General features: G+C 40.8%; 1 protein-coding gene across 10 annotated transcripts in view; it reads right to left on the bottom strand.

The window, feature by feature from the left end:
• Positions 1 to 13,492, bottom strand: part of neo1a (neogenin 1a) — a 230,457-nt gene that overhangs the window by 84,340 nt on the left and 132,625 nt on the right. For all 10 annotated transcript variants that reach the window (XM_015953635.3, XM_015953639.3, XM_015953642.3 and 7 more), the window contains exons 3-4: positions 9,752 to 10,027; positions 8,533 to 8,683 (exon numbers count right to left, since the gene is read on the bottom strand). In XM_015953635.3, coding sequence (XP_015809121.3) covers positions 8,533 to 8,683; positions 9,752 to 10,027 — 427 coding nt within the window. The remainder of the gene's footprint in view (positions 1 to 8,532; positions 8,684 to 9,751; positions 10,028 to 13,492) is intronic.

The following is a 13,492-nucleotide window of genomic DNA, read 5'->3' as shown; positions in this document are numbered from 1 at the left end:
ATAGGTCTGAGTTGAGAGCGCTCTCTGCTGCGCGATGTCTCACTGTGATCCACTTTCAAAACCTAAAACATTTTCACCGTTTTATCCTTAATTCACATGTACTATTTATTAACTTATTAATCAAACCTTTTCCCATCACAAACGTATTATCTGTGACCTAAAGGCGTCAGAGGATTTTCTCAAAGAGAATGTCATTCAGCTCATGATGGAGACAAATTAAACACGGGGGGCCTCGCAAATATCGGTATCGGAAATTAAGAGTTAGACAATATCGGATGTTGGTAAAAAAGCCAATAGCATCCCTTTACTTTACACAAATATTATGGTATGTGTAAATTTTGTCACTTTGAAAAAGATAAGATAATGAATGACTAAGGTACAAACGACATTAATCCACATCAGATGAGGAAAATTAGGAAGAAGTGTTCAGATCACCGTTAAAAGATCAAAACCAAAGAAACTGTATTACAATTTTTTTTAATCATGTTGTAACCGAATGCTGTGGTATATTTAATAAGCAAACAATAAAAGACAAGAAAAGGCATTTTAGGGAATATGAGGTTCGGTCTTTTGGAAACTTTCACAAGACGACTCAAAAAACTTCCTTCAAACATACAAAAAAAACATCTAATACCAGTTAAAATGGTTTATTATCATAAAGATTATTATTCTCTGCTAAAACTCACACTGCAGCTTAAACATGCAGGATTTGTAACAAGTTACTTACAGGTTATGTATAAATCCACATGGAAGTAACAGATTTTGAGCTAAAATAAATTCCTTTTGATTAAAATGGCTGACAGTCACATTTAGACAAGGCATTATGGGTATCTTAGGTCTTCAGGTCAGTGTTCTTTTTTTAAATCCTAAAATAACTTTATTCTTCAAATACTATTTTTGTCAAAGCATTTAGCCTTTGACCTGGAACTGACATTTAGTTTTTTTTCCTCAAAATTTCTGCTTTTTTCCTGACATTTTGACTTCAATTTTGACACCTCCTGCTTTTTCACATCTCTATCATCTAGGCTTCAAGGATAGAAAAAAAAATTCTAAGAAGTAAATACAAAGCTACGGTTTCCTGAGCTGCAGCTACTTTTCCACAGGAAAAAATATTAAATGTTATTTCTGTCATAAACCAGCTAATTTTTCTAATCATTTTTATCTATAAGCATTATTTAAACAACTATTAAAGTGTTATTTTCTCCATTTAGATGCCTTTCAACATCTTTTTTTCATTCAAAACCACACACTGTGCCACCGATTAAAGAAAAAGCACATACACACAGTTCAGTTCATGTTTTAGCACTTTCAAGTTACATTTTCTGTATGAAAAGCGCTTTATAAATAAAGTTTGATTTGATGATTTTAATCCCGTGTCCTCACAGGAAACAGCTAAATGTTTACAGTGCAGCCCACTTTAAGACAAACCTCACACACACTCTTCTTACACAAGTAATAGACACTATCATATTTAAATTAGTGCGGGCAGAGATGGAAGAGCGAAGACAGATGAGCTGGAGGCTCGGGATGAGGGTTGATTTGCATGCTCTGCCAATCCGTCGCTGTTGGCCAGCATGCATAATTCATCCATTTTTATTGACTGCTGGGGAATTGTGTTAGGTGATGGAGTGATACTCCTCAGAACAAAAGATGACTGTCCTTTTATTGAGTGTGACCACGACCAACAAGGAGAATATTTCAAAGGGTCGTTTCCTTTTGAATACTAATACCTACGGATGCTATCAATGACATTCAGGCCATTGGCTGAGGATAAATGTTGACCGAACAGCTTATAATGTGTGGCATAACGACACACACTGTTGCTGAGGCTAATCTGAATAAATGGTGAGTTTGGTGTCCTTGGAATGTTCCTGAGAGACTAAATTGATAAGTAAACTCAACCTTAAGGTGGAATTACCTGTGAAATGATAAATAAATCTGATATTTTGGATTCCTGAAATCAGTTTTATTGAGTATTTAATTAAACTGAATAATGATAAAAGTCTGACGACACTTGCAAATATGTTGCACAAAAGTCGATGGAGTAACGTTATCTTGAAAGATTATTACAAATAAACGCACAAACGTCCCAACGACTTATTGCAGAAATCCAGTAAGTGGAAATCTCACACTGCAAAAAAATACCTCTGATGAATTTCATAATGTTTCTGGTCGCATCCTTAAAGGTGCAATAAAGACAAACACTGGCCGTCACACAACAGGAGCTGAATTTGAGTCCAATAAAAAAGGACTGGATACAGCTCCCAGAACAAAGACGGGTTCTAAATCAAATATGTAGTCCCACCCACTGGGATTCAACCCGTTTAAAAATACACTCTAGGAGAGATTTAACACCCGCTTTATTGGTTTAAGTGGAGTTAAAAGAAAAGTTTCAGAAAATTCACACTGTGAAAATACGCCTTTATTAATCTTTACAGTTTGACTTGAACAGACTTTTTCACAAATCTAATTTCCCTTTAGAAATAATGCAAGGAGTTGAAAAACTCACTACTGTATGAAACTTAAGCTCACTGACGTCTGCTTTAGGGTATCGTTTACTGACAGGTGGATCACCTTTGCACTCAGGGGCATTAGTGCCCCACCAGATAATAAATAAACAAGGAGATGGTGTTGAAACAGACAACATGGAAAGAAAAATGTCAACGTGCTAAAGTAGATATTTCCTGATTGCTCATGGTTGAAGGTGTGTTTATATTGAGCAATGCTTTATATTTCTTATAGCATCCTTAGTCAAACTCACAACTTCCATCAATCCTTCACAATAAAAGTCTAAAACAATCACACATGCCTCAAAGAGGTAAATAACCTCTGCTTTAATTGCAAACTTTATTTCCTGAATAAAACAGGTTTCTTTACTCCGAATGAAAGAATAAAATAATATTTTAAGCATCTGATAGAGAATTAGAAACTCAGTAATCAGCTGGATCGGAAACTTCCTCCAGTTTTTACCCGCATCTTCTGATAAATCCAGCCGCCTGCTGCTTCCTTCTGAATTCCCACTCCGAAGGGAAGATAGCAAGAGGCATAACTAAGTTGGAGTTTCAGTTGAAGCAGCTTAATGTGAAAACCTCTGCTGTCACTAAGTCACCCTGCTTTCAGCCGGCAGCGCTGACACGCTTTCATCACTTTTCATCTGGTGAAGACGGCTTCAGCGTCTCTACCCTGAAATGTTTGTGTGCCAAAGACCCATCAGATGCTTTTTACAGATTCCCCTGTTTCTGTTTCACTGTGCGACAAACAGGTTTTTAATTGACAGCAGCTTCTCATTTTCCTACAATGCCACGTGGGAGAAAGGAAACTTATTGTACAGACAACAAAACCACCACTCCACTGGTTTGTTTTAATTGACAATATTGGATTAAACTCAAAGAACAGTCTTGGAAATGTATTCAACACCCTCCTGCTCCGACAGCAGGAGCGTTTCTGCCTTCTCCAGGATCACCAAGACTTCCTTGATTGTTCAGTTTGCTTGCTAATTACGTACACCGGCACCCGAGTGGAGGGGGGCATTCATGTTGGATGTTATTTTCTAATTAATACAAGGTAGATTAATAAGTACCATTTTAGCCAGCTCCCTCTGGAGGTCAGAGCGCTGGCAGACAACTCCACAGCCGTTAGAGGCGTTTAACTGGAGACGCGGGGCTGTGCTGTGAACTATCGGCTCGACGGACTAATGACATTCCCGCTCACGCTGCACTGGAGACTCGTGGTTAACAACGGGACAAACTTAGTTTCACTTAAATCCCATCCAGAAGGATTCAGACACAGGGTATCTGCAGGTTTAAGGGAGCCAAATTTAAGACTTTTTAAGACCTTTTTTAAGGCCACTTAGACCAAATTTAAGCTATTCTTAAAATTAAATTTAAGCTTTAATTTACAGCTATTTCTTGGAACCGGTGCTAAACACGTTGCGAACATGGGATTAACCATCCAATTACCATTAAACTTGCACTTCCCCATGGCGTAAGCTCCCACTAGCTTAACCAGCTAATGTGCTCATCTAAAAATAGCCCCCTTTCACAACCAACTGAATGTGTACGGTTCTGCTTATGCCAACATCGTACAAAAAAATGCTGAACACTAACTAGAAATTCACGAAATATTTATAAAAATAAAATAATCTTGTTTATTGGGTCTTTGAAAATTTAAGACCTTTGGAAACTGTATTTAAGTATTATTTGTAATTTTTAAGGATTTTTAAGGCCTTAAATTTGGAAAAGCTAATTTAAGACTTTGAAGACTTTTTAAGGACCCGCGGATACCCTGCAGACAAATGAGCCCCATCCCCTCTTTGAAACTATTTTTTAAAACACATTGACCCCACAAGAGTTCTTGTGCTGCAGGATGGACTCACACAGGTTAGGTAAACAAAGAGCTTTTTTCAATTGGTGTGAATCAAATCTACCACATTCAGTGCAATTCCCTTGGGGGACTCTGAGCTGCTCTAACTCAGCTAATGAGAGCCAGAGGAGTGAGAGCACAGGCGTTGTGGCTCTCTATCGCAGCTCTTTATTTGTGAACTTGCCCTCAGCTGGCGACCCAGCAGCCTGATTTCCCAGATGCAGTGGCTGGGTTTGCAAATCCAGGTCTCCCTCTGGAGCCGTCGAGGTGGCAGTAGCAGAAAAGCGTTAACAGCTTGGGGAGCAGATATCAGGACAAACTGTTTAGCTCTCAGAGGCCAGCAGCATGTTATAAAGTCTGTTGTTTTCAAATGTTAGAGGAAGCTTAAAGAACAAGTTCACATTCTCAAATTTTCAAAACGGTGATCTCTAGTATAAATGAATGCCTTGTGAGGTGGTCCCTGTGGGAGGAAAGTTCTGGCACTACTGTTCCAGAAACTAGAATTTAGCTAGAGCAGAGGTGAGCAGCAGACAGCAGGATTTGTAGTATTACTTCCTGATATTTGGACATCTTGCCTCTGATTGGCTAACAGCAACACGACTCTACCACTGACTCTGTTTGCTTTGCAATGTTGATGTTTAATCTCCACAAATAACACAAGCCTGAAGGAGTTCTGCCATGTGGTGGAGTTGCTAATGCTAATGGTTAGCTTCTACTAACCAAGACGTGCTCTGCTCTCTCCTGAACGCTAAATCAACATCCCCATCACTAGCCAGGATGGGTGAGTCCATGAATGCTAATTTTCAGTGTGCTGCAGATCTGACAGGCTTTTCTAATCAGAGCGTTCGCTTGTCTATTTTCTATCAGCAGCTAATGCAGGACATAGAGGTAAAGACTATTTTCACATTTAGCCTGCAAGTAGTCATATTTCAAAAAGAACAAGTAAGTAACTTGGCCTTTAAGTGTTAGCTCTTATTGGTCTAACTGGATAAGTAATAGCTTCTGGGACGTAATTTTTAGGGGGGACGGGTGGGACATTTCCCCCCCCCCACTTTTTCAAAAGGAAGTTTTGGTCCCCTGCACTTTTTTCCGTCCAAAAACAATATTACGCTCCATTAAATGGATTTGGTTGAGCACTAGGACCGAAACGGAAACCGGTTTCCTATTAGACCCGCCCAAAAGCTAATCTATTGGCTCTGCTGATACTTGCTAACGTATTATTGGCTGTTGCTGCTGTCACTCAAGTTGTAAACAGTCAGAACGTGCTCACGTTGTTTTGCTAGTTTGGAGCCGCTAGGGAACACCGGTACTGAGTCACATCGTCAACTAGACGCTGTGTAATATCAGCTCAGCTCAGCTTCCATTACATAACATTTGAATAAGTGTTCATTTGTGAGTTTTTGGTAGTTAGGCACAGCCAGGAGGCAGCAAGTCAAGAAAACGAAAAGTGATAAGAGACTTCTTTCAAAGTCAAAATGTAAGTTGGAACATGTGACACCCCTGCATTAAGCTCAGACTCACCTCCTCCTTCACAAACATACTCAAAACTAACTTTTACAAACTCATCTCCTCCACATAACTGACTCCTCAGACACAATTTATTCGTATTATTATAATTATTTTTTTATTATTATTACTAGTAGTAGTAGAAGTGTAACTTCAAAACTTTTATCATTTAACTTTATTGTAAACGTATCTATTGCAATGTATATGTTCACATTAAAAAGCTCTGAAAAATGAACAGTATCATCATCGTCAACAGATTTTTTTAAGCTTAATGTCAAAGATGTACACTTTTCATTAGATTTATCTTATTTTTTCCATTTATTTTTGTGTGTTGAAATGCAACAACTGTTTAAACACTTTTAAGGGAAAAAACATTTAATATGTTTTCATACACTCAAATGTTAGGGTGATGATCATGTGTAAAACATTAGTTCAGCATGTCCTCTAACACAGCAAATGAACAAACGGCCAGATCTCAGGAGGGACCGTTTATGTATAAATAATTTTTATACTTTTGACTAGGCCTGGGAAAGTAACAAATTTTGCTGGACGATATTTTGTCCAACAAATTGTTGATGATAAACGATATCATTGTCAACATTATCTAGACCAAAATAACCACTAATATAATGTTAATATATCATAATAATGCAAGTACACCCTTTAAAATGCAACAAATAAACCTTCATTTAACATTGAAATGTCCAGAACCAGAACTTCTAAATGAATAAAAATAACAAACAAAAATTGAATAAAAAAAGAACCTCACTCCCTGTTAGAAAATGTTGCACCAAAAACAATAAAAAAAGACCCAAAACAATAAATACAATGGCCTATCCATTGTCAACAGCCAAAACTGCACTTCAATAATGATAATAAATAAAAATAATAATAGAGTTGTACATTTTTTAACTTTGATATATATATATATATATATATATATATATTGAGGATGGAAAAATTATTGAGATGGGCACGTGACGTGTCAAGGGGTCTTTACATAACACCCCCCACCCCAAATCCGCACAAGCCTGCTGTGTCCCCCCCACTTCTGAAATCAAAATTTCGTCCCTGAATAGCTTACTCAAAAATTAAAGTTAAACACATAAAATTAAAGGTGTAGAATCTCCTGAGTTTGAATCTAAAATCATCTTCTGTTGAGAATAGGGTTGTCACGGTAACCGGTGTAGCGGTAAACCCCGGTAAAAAAAAAAGTTGACAATAATAATAACAGTCTTGTTTTTAAAAAAAACTATTATCTTGGTGGGTTTACCGTGGCTGCGGTGTAGGCGCGGTGACCCTTACCAGCCACCGTATCATCTGCTGAAGTTGCCGGCGGCACATGCGCACTTTGTTGTTTACAACCAAAACTTTCCTGAAGCTAAAGCTGAAATAATGGCCAAAGGAGGAGACGGCAGTGCTCAAGACATTTATTATCCCTCAAAGAAGACAAAGTGGGAAGTACGGGCATCTTTTGGATATCTGAAGAATGCAGAGGGACAGCTGATAGAAGACGGCTATCCTGTTTGCAGCACGTGCAGAAAAAGTGTCTGTGAAAGGCAGCAACGCTTCAAATCTCATGACACATCTGCGTGACCATCACCCAGAACTCTACAGTCAATGCAAGGCAAGTTAGCGTTAGCGTTTTAGCTAAAATGCGTGATCCGAGGATTTGGGTTGAGGGAGAATGCAACGAGTTGTCATATAAAGCAGCCGCAGCGCCGCTACCTGCATATAAACCGTGTCGCGGACACCCCCATGTTGAAATGACGCTATGCATTATGGGGCTCCCAGGGGCAGATAAGAGTTGGTCTCTCTGCGAGAATAATTATGAATTTAACAATGATTACTGCCTGATGACATTTTCCCACATCTGCAAAGCTCACTGGAACACAAACTGAGGACAATATTTTCCTGATACAGGGTTTATTTAGTTGTCTGAAAATGTAGCACGTTTAAAAAAATACCGCGATAATACCGAAAACCGTGATAATTTTGGTCACAATAACCTTGAGGTTACATTTTCACACCGTGACAACCCTAGTTGAGAAATGATGAGTTATGTCTGTTTTGGTCAGTGGTTAGCACTCCACAAATGTCTTTTGCCATTTCTCTACAGCCAACTGGAAGCATGTGAACTAATCTTCAATCATTTATTTTTTTCATTGAAATTAAATCTAACGATTACTAGAAGCCATCTTATTAACATCAGAACTCCAGATTTTCTGAATTGCTAAAACAATAAACTTGATTCTGAAAGCTGACTGAGTTATTATTTTAAAACCAAGCAAATTTTAATAAAATGCAGCTATATCAGCTCAAAAATCATTTGTTAGGTTATTGACCATAAATTACCCATGAAGTAAACAACATCTGTGTCTTTTACTAGCTGAGCTGTAACCCTGTTTTTGTTTGAGGAAAGAAAAACAAAAATATTAAACAGCAACTGGTTCTCGGTTCATGGTGGTCTACGGAAATATTGAATATAATTCACAGAGACACGCAAAAAGATCTTACGGACAAATAAAATTTCTAAATTTCTGCCTTTCTAGTGGAAAAAAAAACTATTTAGTTTAAATTGCGGCTACTACAGCACCAGATTTTAGTGATCACAACAGCTCAGTATCTGTAAAACCAACATATTGCCAGAGATTGTGCTCATACCTTTCCTCCAGCGGCTTGTCCCCCAACGACCAGCGAATGCGAGGCGAAGGGAAACCAGTCACCACACATGGCAGCAACACACTGGCACCGATCAGCTTGGTCACAGAAACAGGCTGCGCCAAAAACTCCAACTTCCTCTCCTCTCCAGTTTCTGGTAGGAGAAGAGACACACGGTCCAGGTTAAAGCTCAGGATAAAGGGATGCAGATGTCATCAACCTTAACTGTACAAGAAGCCATCGGTGGCGGGCTGCGTCTACTAAGAGCTAAACCAGGACCGATCAGACGAATATCATCTACCCCAGCTCCAGGCTCAGCGGGAGTTCAAACTGCGTCATTAATAGCGCCTGAGTATCATCTTGCATTAATCAGTAGGTCAGAATGATCCAGCAAATAAAAAGGCCTCCATTAAAGAGTCATTTTAATTATTAATTGTCTGTTTTTGTAGATAAACTTAAAACTCAACGATTTGATTTAAACATGAATGAAACTCATTCAGTAGGTCTCGCTGGAAATACCCAAGTCGCGCTGATGTCTGACTCATTTGTTGCAACAAATATTGTTATGTAGCCTTTTCATCTGCTTCCAAACTCATTTTCTTTTAATTTCCTCAGACAGATTTATGAGTTTTCCTCCTGTATGCTCTAGACCCACATACCAGTGCAACACACACATCCTCCGAGGAGGCATGCAGAGGATGAAGAACCCCACAGAGGGTCTTGTTGAAGTCTGAGTTATGGCCTCTAATATCTTCTCTGTGCTGGTTGGAGCCTGGCGTTTAACAACTTTCTAAATAAAACTTCTAGAGGCAGGATGGGACCCCACCTCCTTTGTGTTACAGCTGAGTTACTGTTGCATCACTTAGAGCTCTAATGGGAATCGGTCCGCTCCTTTTAGCATGGAACCAGTTTTCATCCCAGTCAGGCAGGCCTCTTGATGCTGAGCGAGGCTCAAGGAAACCTCATGAACTACTGTATTTAAATGAAGCACTGCTGCATGAACGGATCAATAACAGTCTAAAAACTTGAATTAGGCAGTGGAAATAATTGATTAACGAGTAAACACAGAGACGAAGCAAGATAAGTGCGTTTACTATCACATAAGGTAAAAGTGTCCACTAAATCTGAAATCATCCTTCGGAGGATTACAGTTTCTCTCAGAATTTTCTCTTGGCTTTAAAATATATTTATGTTAAAAGGATAAATCTATCAAGATTCTTACCTGGTACTGTCTGGAGCTGGGCATCCTCGCTGAACTTGGAGGAGCCCACGGGTTCCACCGCACAGCGATAAAGACCGGCGTCAGCCTCTGAGGCGTTACTGATAACGAGAGCCCCATTGGGCAGCTGGATCAACCTGGCGCCCAGCTCTGGCTGTTGTCGGTCCTTCTCCCAGCGGGTGAAAGGCACCAGATCTGTGTTAACCTCACATGCCATCACATGACTGTCCCCAAGATGCACGGAGGCTGGCGATGGCTGGCTGGTGAACCTGGGAATCCCTGAAAAAAATCCAAAAAGAAAAAAAAAAAACATTAAATCATTTATATTCTAGAACCCCCGCCACCCCCCCCCCCCCCCCCCCCACCCCCACCCCCCCACGGAGGAGCGCTGTTGGCCTGATCCGCCAGGCTTAACTCATTTTCTGGGGGAAACCCTGCACTCCCACCTTTTTTGTGGACAAGTCCTCAAACACACACGCACACGCACACACACACACACACCCACATAACACTTGTGTAGCTGGATCACTTGTCCTTGATGGTGGATAGTAATTAGTCGTACAGAGCAGCACACACACACACACACACACACAACACTAATCCACGGGCTGTTTGTGCCGTCGTATTCCAACTTTCATCCCAACAAAATAATTATTATTTCCAACATTAGAAGTTATCAGTCTGTAACAAACACTCACGAGCCACTTCAGAAACGATCAAAAGAAATCGTGTAAATCAGAAAGAACGTACAACGTGTCCCAAGTGAACGGATGAAGATTTATACTCCAAGTGGAAGAAAGATGTTCTTAAAGTACGAAGGCCTTTCCATCTAGCATAAAGAGAATATCATGCTGTGCTGTTATTATGGAGAGCCTCAAGTTTTCAGACTGACTGTGGTTGTCTCCTTGGCAACGTGTGTGTGTGTGTGTGTGTGTGTGTGTGTGTGTGTGTGTGTGTGTGTGTGTGTGTGTGTGTGTGTGTGTGTGTGTGAGAACATTAAAGGAAGTGGGCTCTTTCAAAAATATAAACATTTGTTTGCAAATGCAAGTTTGTCTCCTGAAACTGTTTTTTAAGCAGAGAGTGATGATGAGCTCTTGCTGAGTAATGATTTAGCGTCCACACCTCCACCAGGCAACCTTTAAATCCCTGCTCCAGGGTAAATCACACTTTTAGATAACGGCCCAGCAGCTACACACTCTCACCGCCGGCCCTAGTGGACGTGCATAGCTTCTCTGGGTGTATCTCAACACAACAGTTCAGCTAATATGGGCTTAGCTGATGCCAGCGCTGATATATTTGTGTCGGAGCTGCCAATCACCTGCTGCATAAATGTGCCAGGCGAGAATCAACTAAATTATTTAGATTGCAGCCATTCAAGCTCTTCACCAAATGAAATTCTGTTACATATCAGTTTAACCCGGGAATAAATTAATCAATAAAGGAGAGTAGGAGTTTAATAAAATAACAATATGAAGTTTTCCTGTAAATAGTTGTCTTTAATGTTTTTTAAAATTACATGTAACAGAACATGTTACCAGTCCATCACAGGGTGTGTGTCAAACAACCATGCACACACACACACACACACACACACACACACACACACACACACACACACACACACACACACACACACACACACACACACACACACACACACACACACACACACACACACACACTCAGTCACACCTTAGGACAATTATGACAAATCAAACAAACTGACAGTGGTGTTTTTGGACTGTGGCGGGAAGCCGGAGTACCCGGAAAGAACCTATGCTTAGGGAGAACATGCAAACACCGTGCAGAAAGACCCCAGTCTGGGATTCGAACCCAGGACCTTCTTGCTGCAAAGTAACAATGCTAACCACTGTGCCACCATGCAGCCCTGAGATAAACTTATGTTTTCACATAGTCTATAAAAGTTGTCTTTATCAAATCTAATTGAATTAGCAGTTCTTCACAGCTTTTACAAGTCGATGCTCAGAAATAAACTGGGAGCTTTTACCCTAGTTTACAGAAAACCAAACTCTGAAATGAAGCATGTTTCACTTCGCTACAGTAGGTGGCGACATGCGCCGTTTAATGTCGGCATTCTTCCAGGTAGCCTATAGCAACACAGTAAAAAGGCTGGTGGGAGCGAAGCAGATGGAGTAAAAGTAGGACAAGCACAACGGCCAAAGGAGTGGACAACAACGCTGTAGCACAGCCTATTTGCTACCTACTGTACTGTTTGATGCTGTTACAAGTGATACAATGTGGCAATGATATCATTAGAAGGCCACTTCTGCGGTCTCATTGCTTCCAGAAGTCGAGTGCTCAGCAAGTAACCAGAGAATTTTTTAGAGCACACTTTTTGTTTGTAATGCAGCCTTGTTAACTCAACGTTAGCCTCTAGCCTTCTTTACCCGATATTAGAGTAAATCTAAAAGGATGCAGTGGGTTCTTAGGGGTACAAAAATAACTTCTGGGTCGCTCCTGTTACTGATTTAGGGTCTTTACAAAACACTGCTGCCCGGCCGTTGTCAAAAAACAAATCTCAGTGCTGCAGTGCCAACTCGGCAACCCCACGGGCTCACCAATCGTAGACATTAACTACATCCCTCTTAAGCCGGGCGTAAACTGTGCGACTTTTTCACTTTTTTGAGCCGATTTTCCAGTCGTGCGAGAATCCACGACATCGGGGCGAGTTTTGCGCCGAGCGGTCGTGTAGTGTACAGGGGGTTACGAGAGGTGATTAACACCACGTGCCCAGCTGCCGATCAGCAGTTGTGAGGTCGCATGGACTTCTGGCGTGTTTAATATTTTGCTCGTCCCGCGTGAGGGTATCGCACTGTTGAAGCAGCGCTGCGAGCAGCTGCGACCCAAAATGTATCAGAACCGCTCATGGCGCATGCGCAATCCTGCATCAACACCGCTCCCCGCTATTTCCCTAATAACACACGCTGTTCGTTTTTGTTTCTACTAGGGATGCACCGATGGATTGGCATTTGATCGTAATCGGCCGATAGCGCCCCTATCGGTTTTGATCGGAATTTTCAAAATAGATCAGAGCAAACCGATCAGGTAGGGTTGTCACGGTAACCAGTGTAGCGCTAAACCCCGGTAAAAAAAAAAAGAAAAAAGTTGACAATAATAACCGTCTTGTTTTTAAAAAACTATATTATCTTGGTGGGATTACCGTGGCTGCGGTGTAGGCGCGGTGACCCTTACCAGCCACCGTATCATCGGCTGAAGTTGCCGGCGGCACATACACGCTTTGTTTACAACAAAACTTTCTTGAAGCTAAAGCTGAAATAATGGTCAAAGGAGGAGACGGCAGCGCTCAGGAGGACATTTATTATCCCTCAAAGAAGACAAAGTCGGAAGAACAGGCATCTTTTAGATATTTGAAGAATGCCGAGGGAGTTTATGGAAGACGGACGGCTATCCTGTTTGCAGCACGAGCAGAAAAAGTGTCTGTGAAAGGCAGCAACGCTTCAAATCTCATGACACATCTGCGTGACCATCACCCACAACTCTACAGTCAAGGCAAGGCAAGTTAACGTTAGCGTTTTAGCTAAAATGCGTGATCCGAGGATTTGGGTTGAGGGAGAAGGCAACGAGTCGCTATATAAAGCAGCCGCAGCGCCGCTACCTGCATATAAACCGTGTCGCGGACACCGCCATGTTGAAATGACGCTATGCATTACGGGGCTCCCAGGGGCAGATAAGAGTTGGTCTCTCTCCGAGAATAATTATGAA

Source organism: Nothobranchius furzeri, chromosome 9 (assembly GCF_043380555.1).
Source record: "Nothobranchius furzeri strain GRZ-AD chromosome 9, NfurGRZ-RIMD1, whole genome shotgun sequence".
Lineage (NCBI taxonomy): Eukaryota > Metazoa > Chordata > Actinopteri > Cyprinodontiformes > Nothobranchiidae > Nothobranchius > Nothobranchius furzeri.
The sequence above is the reverse complement of the archived record's forward strand: the minus strand, read 5'-3'. Positions and strand labels throughout refer to the sequence as shown.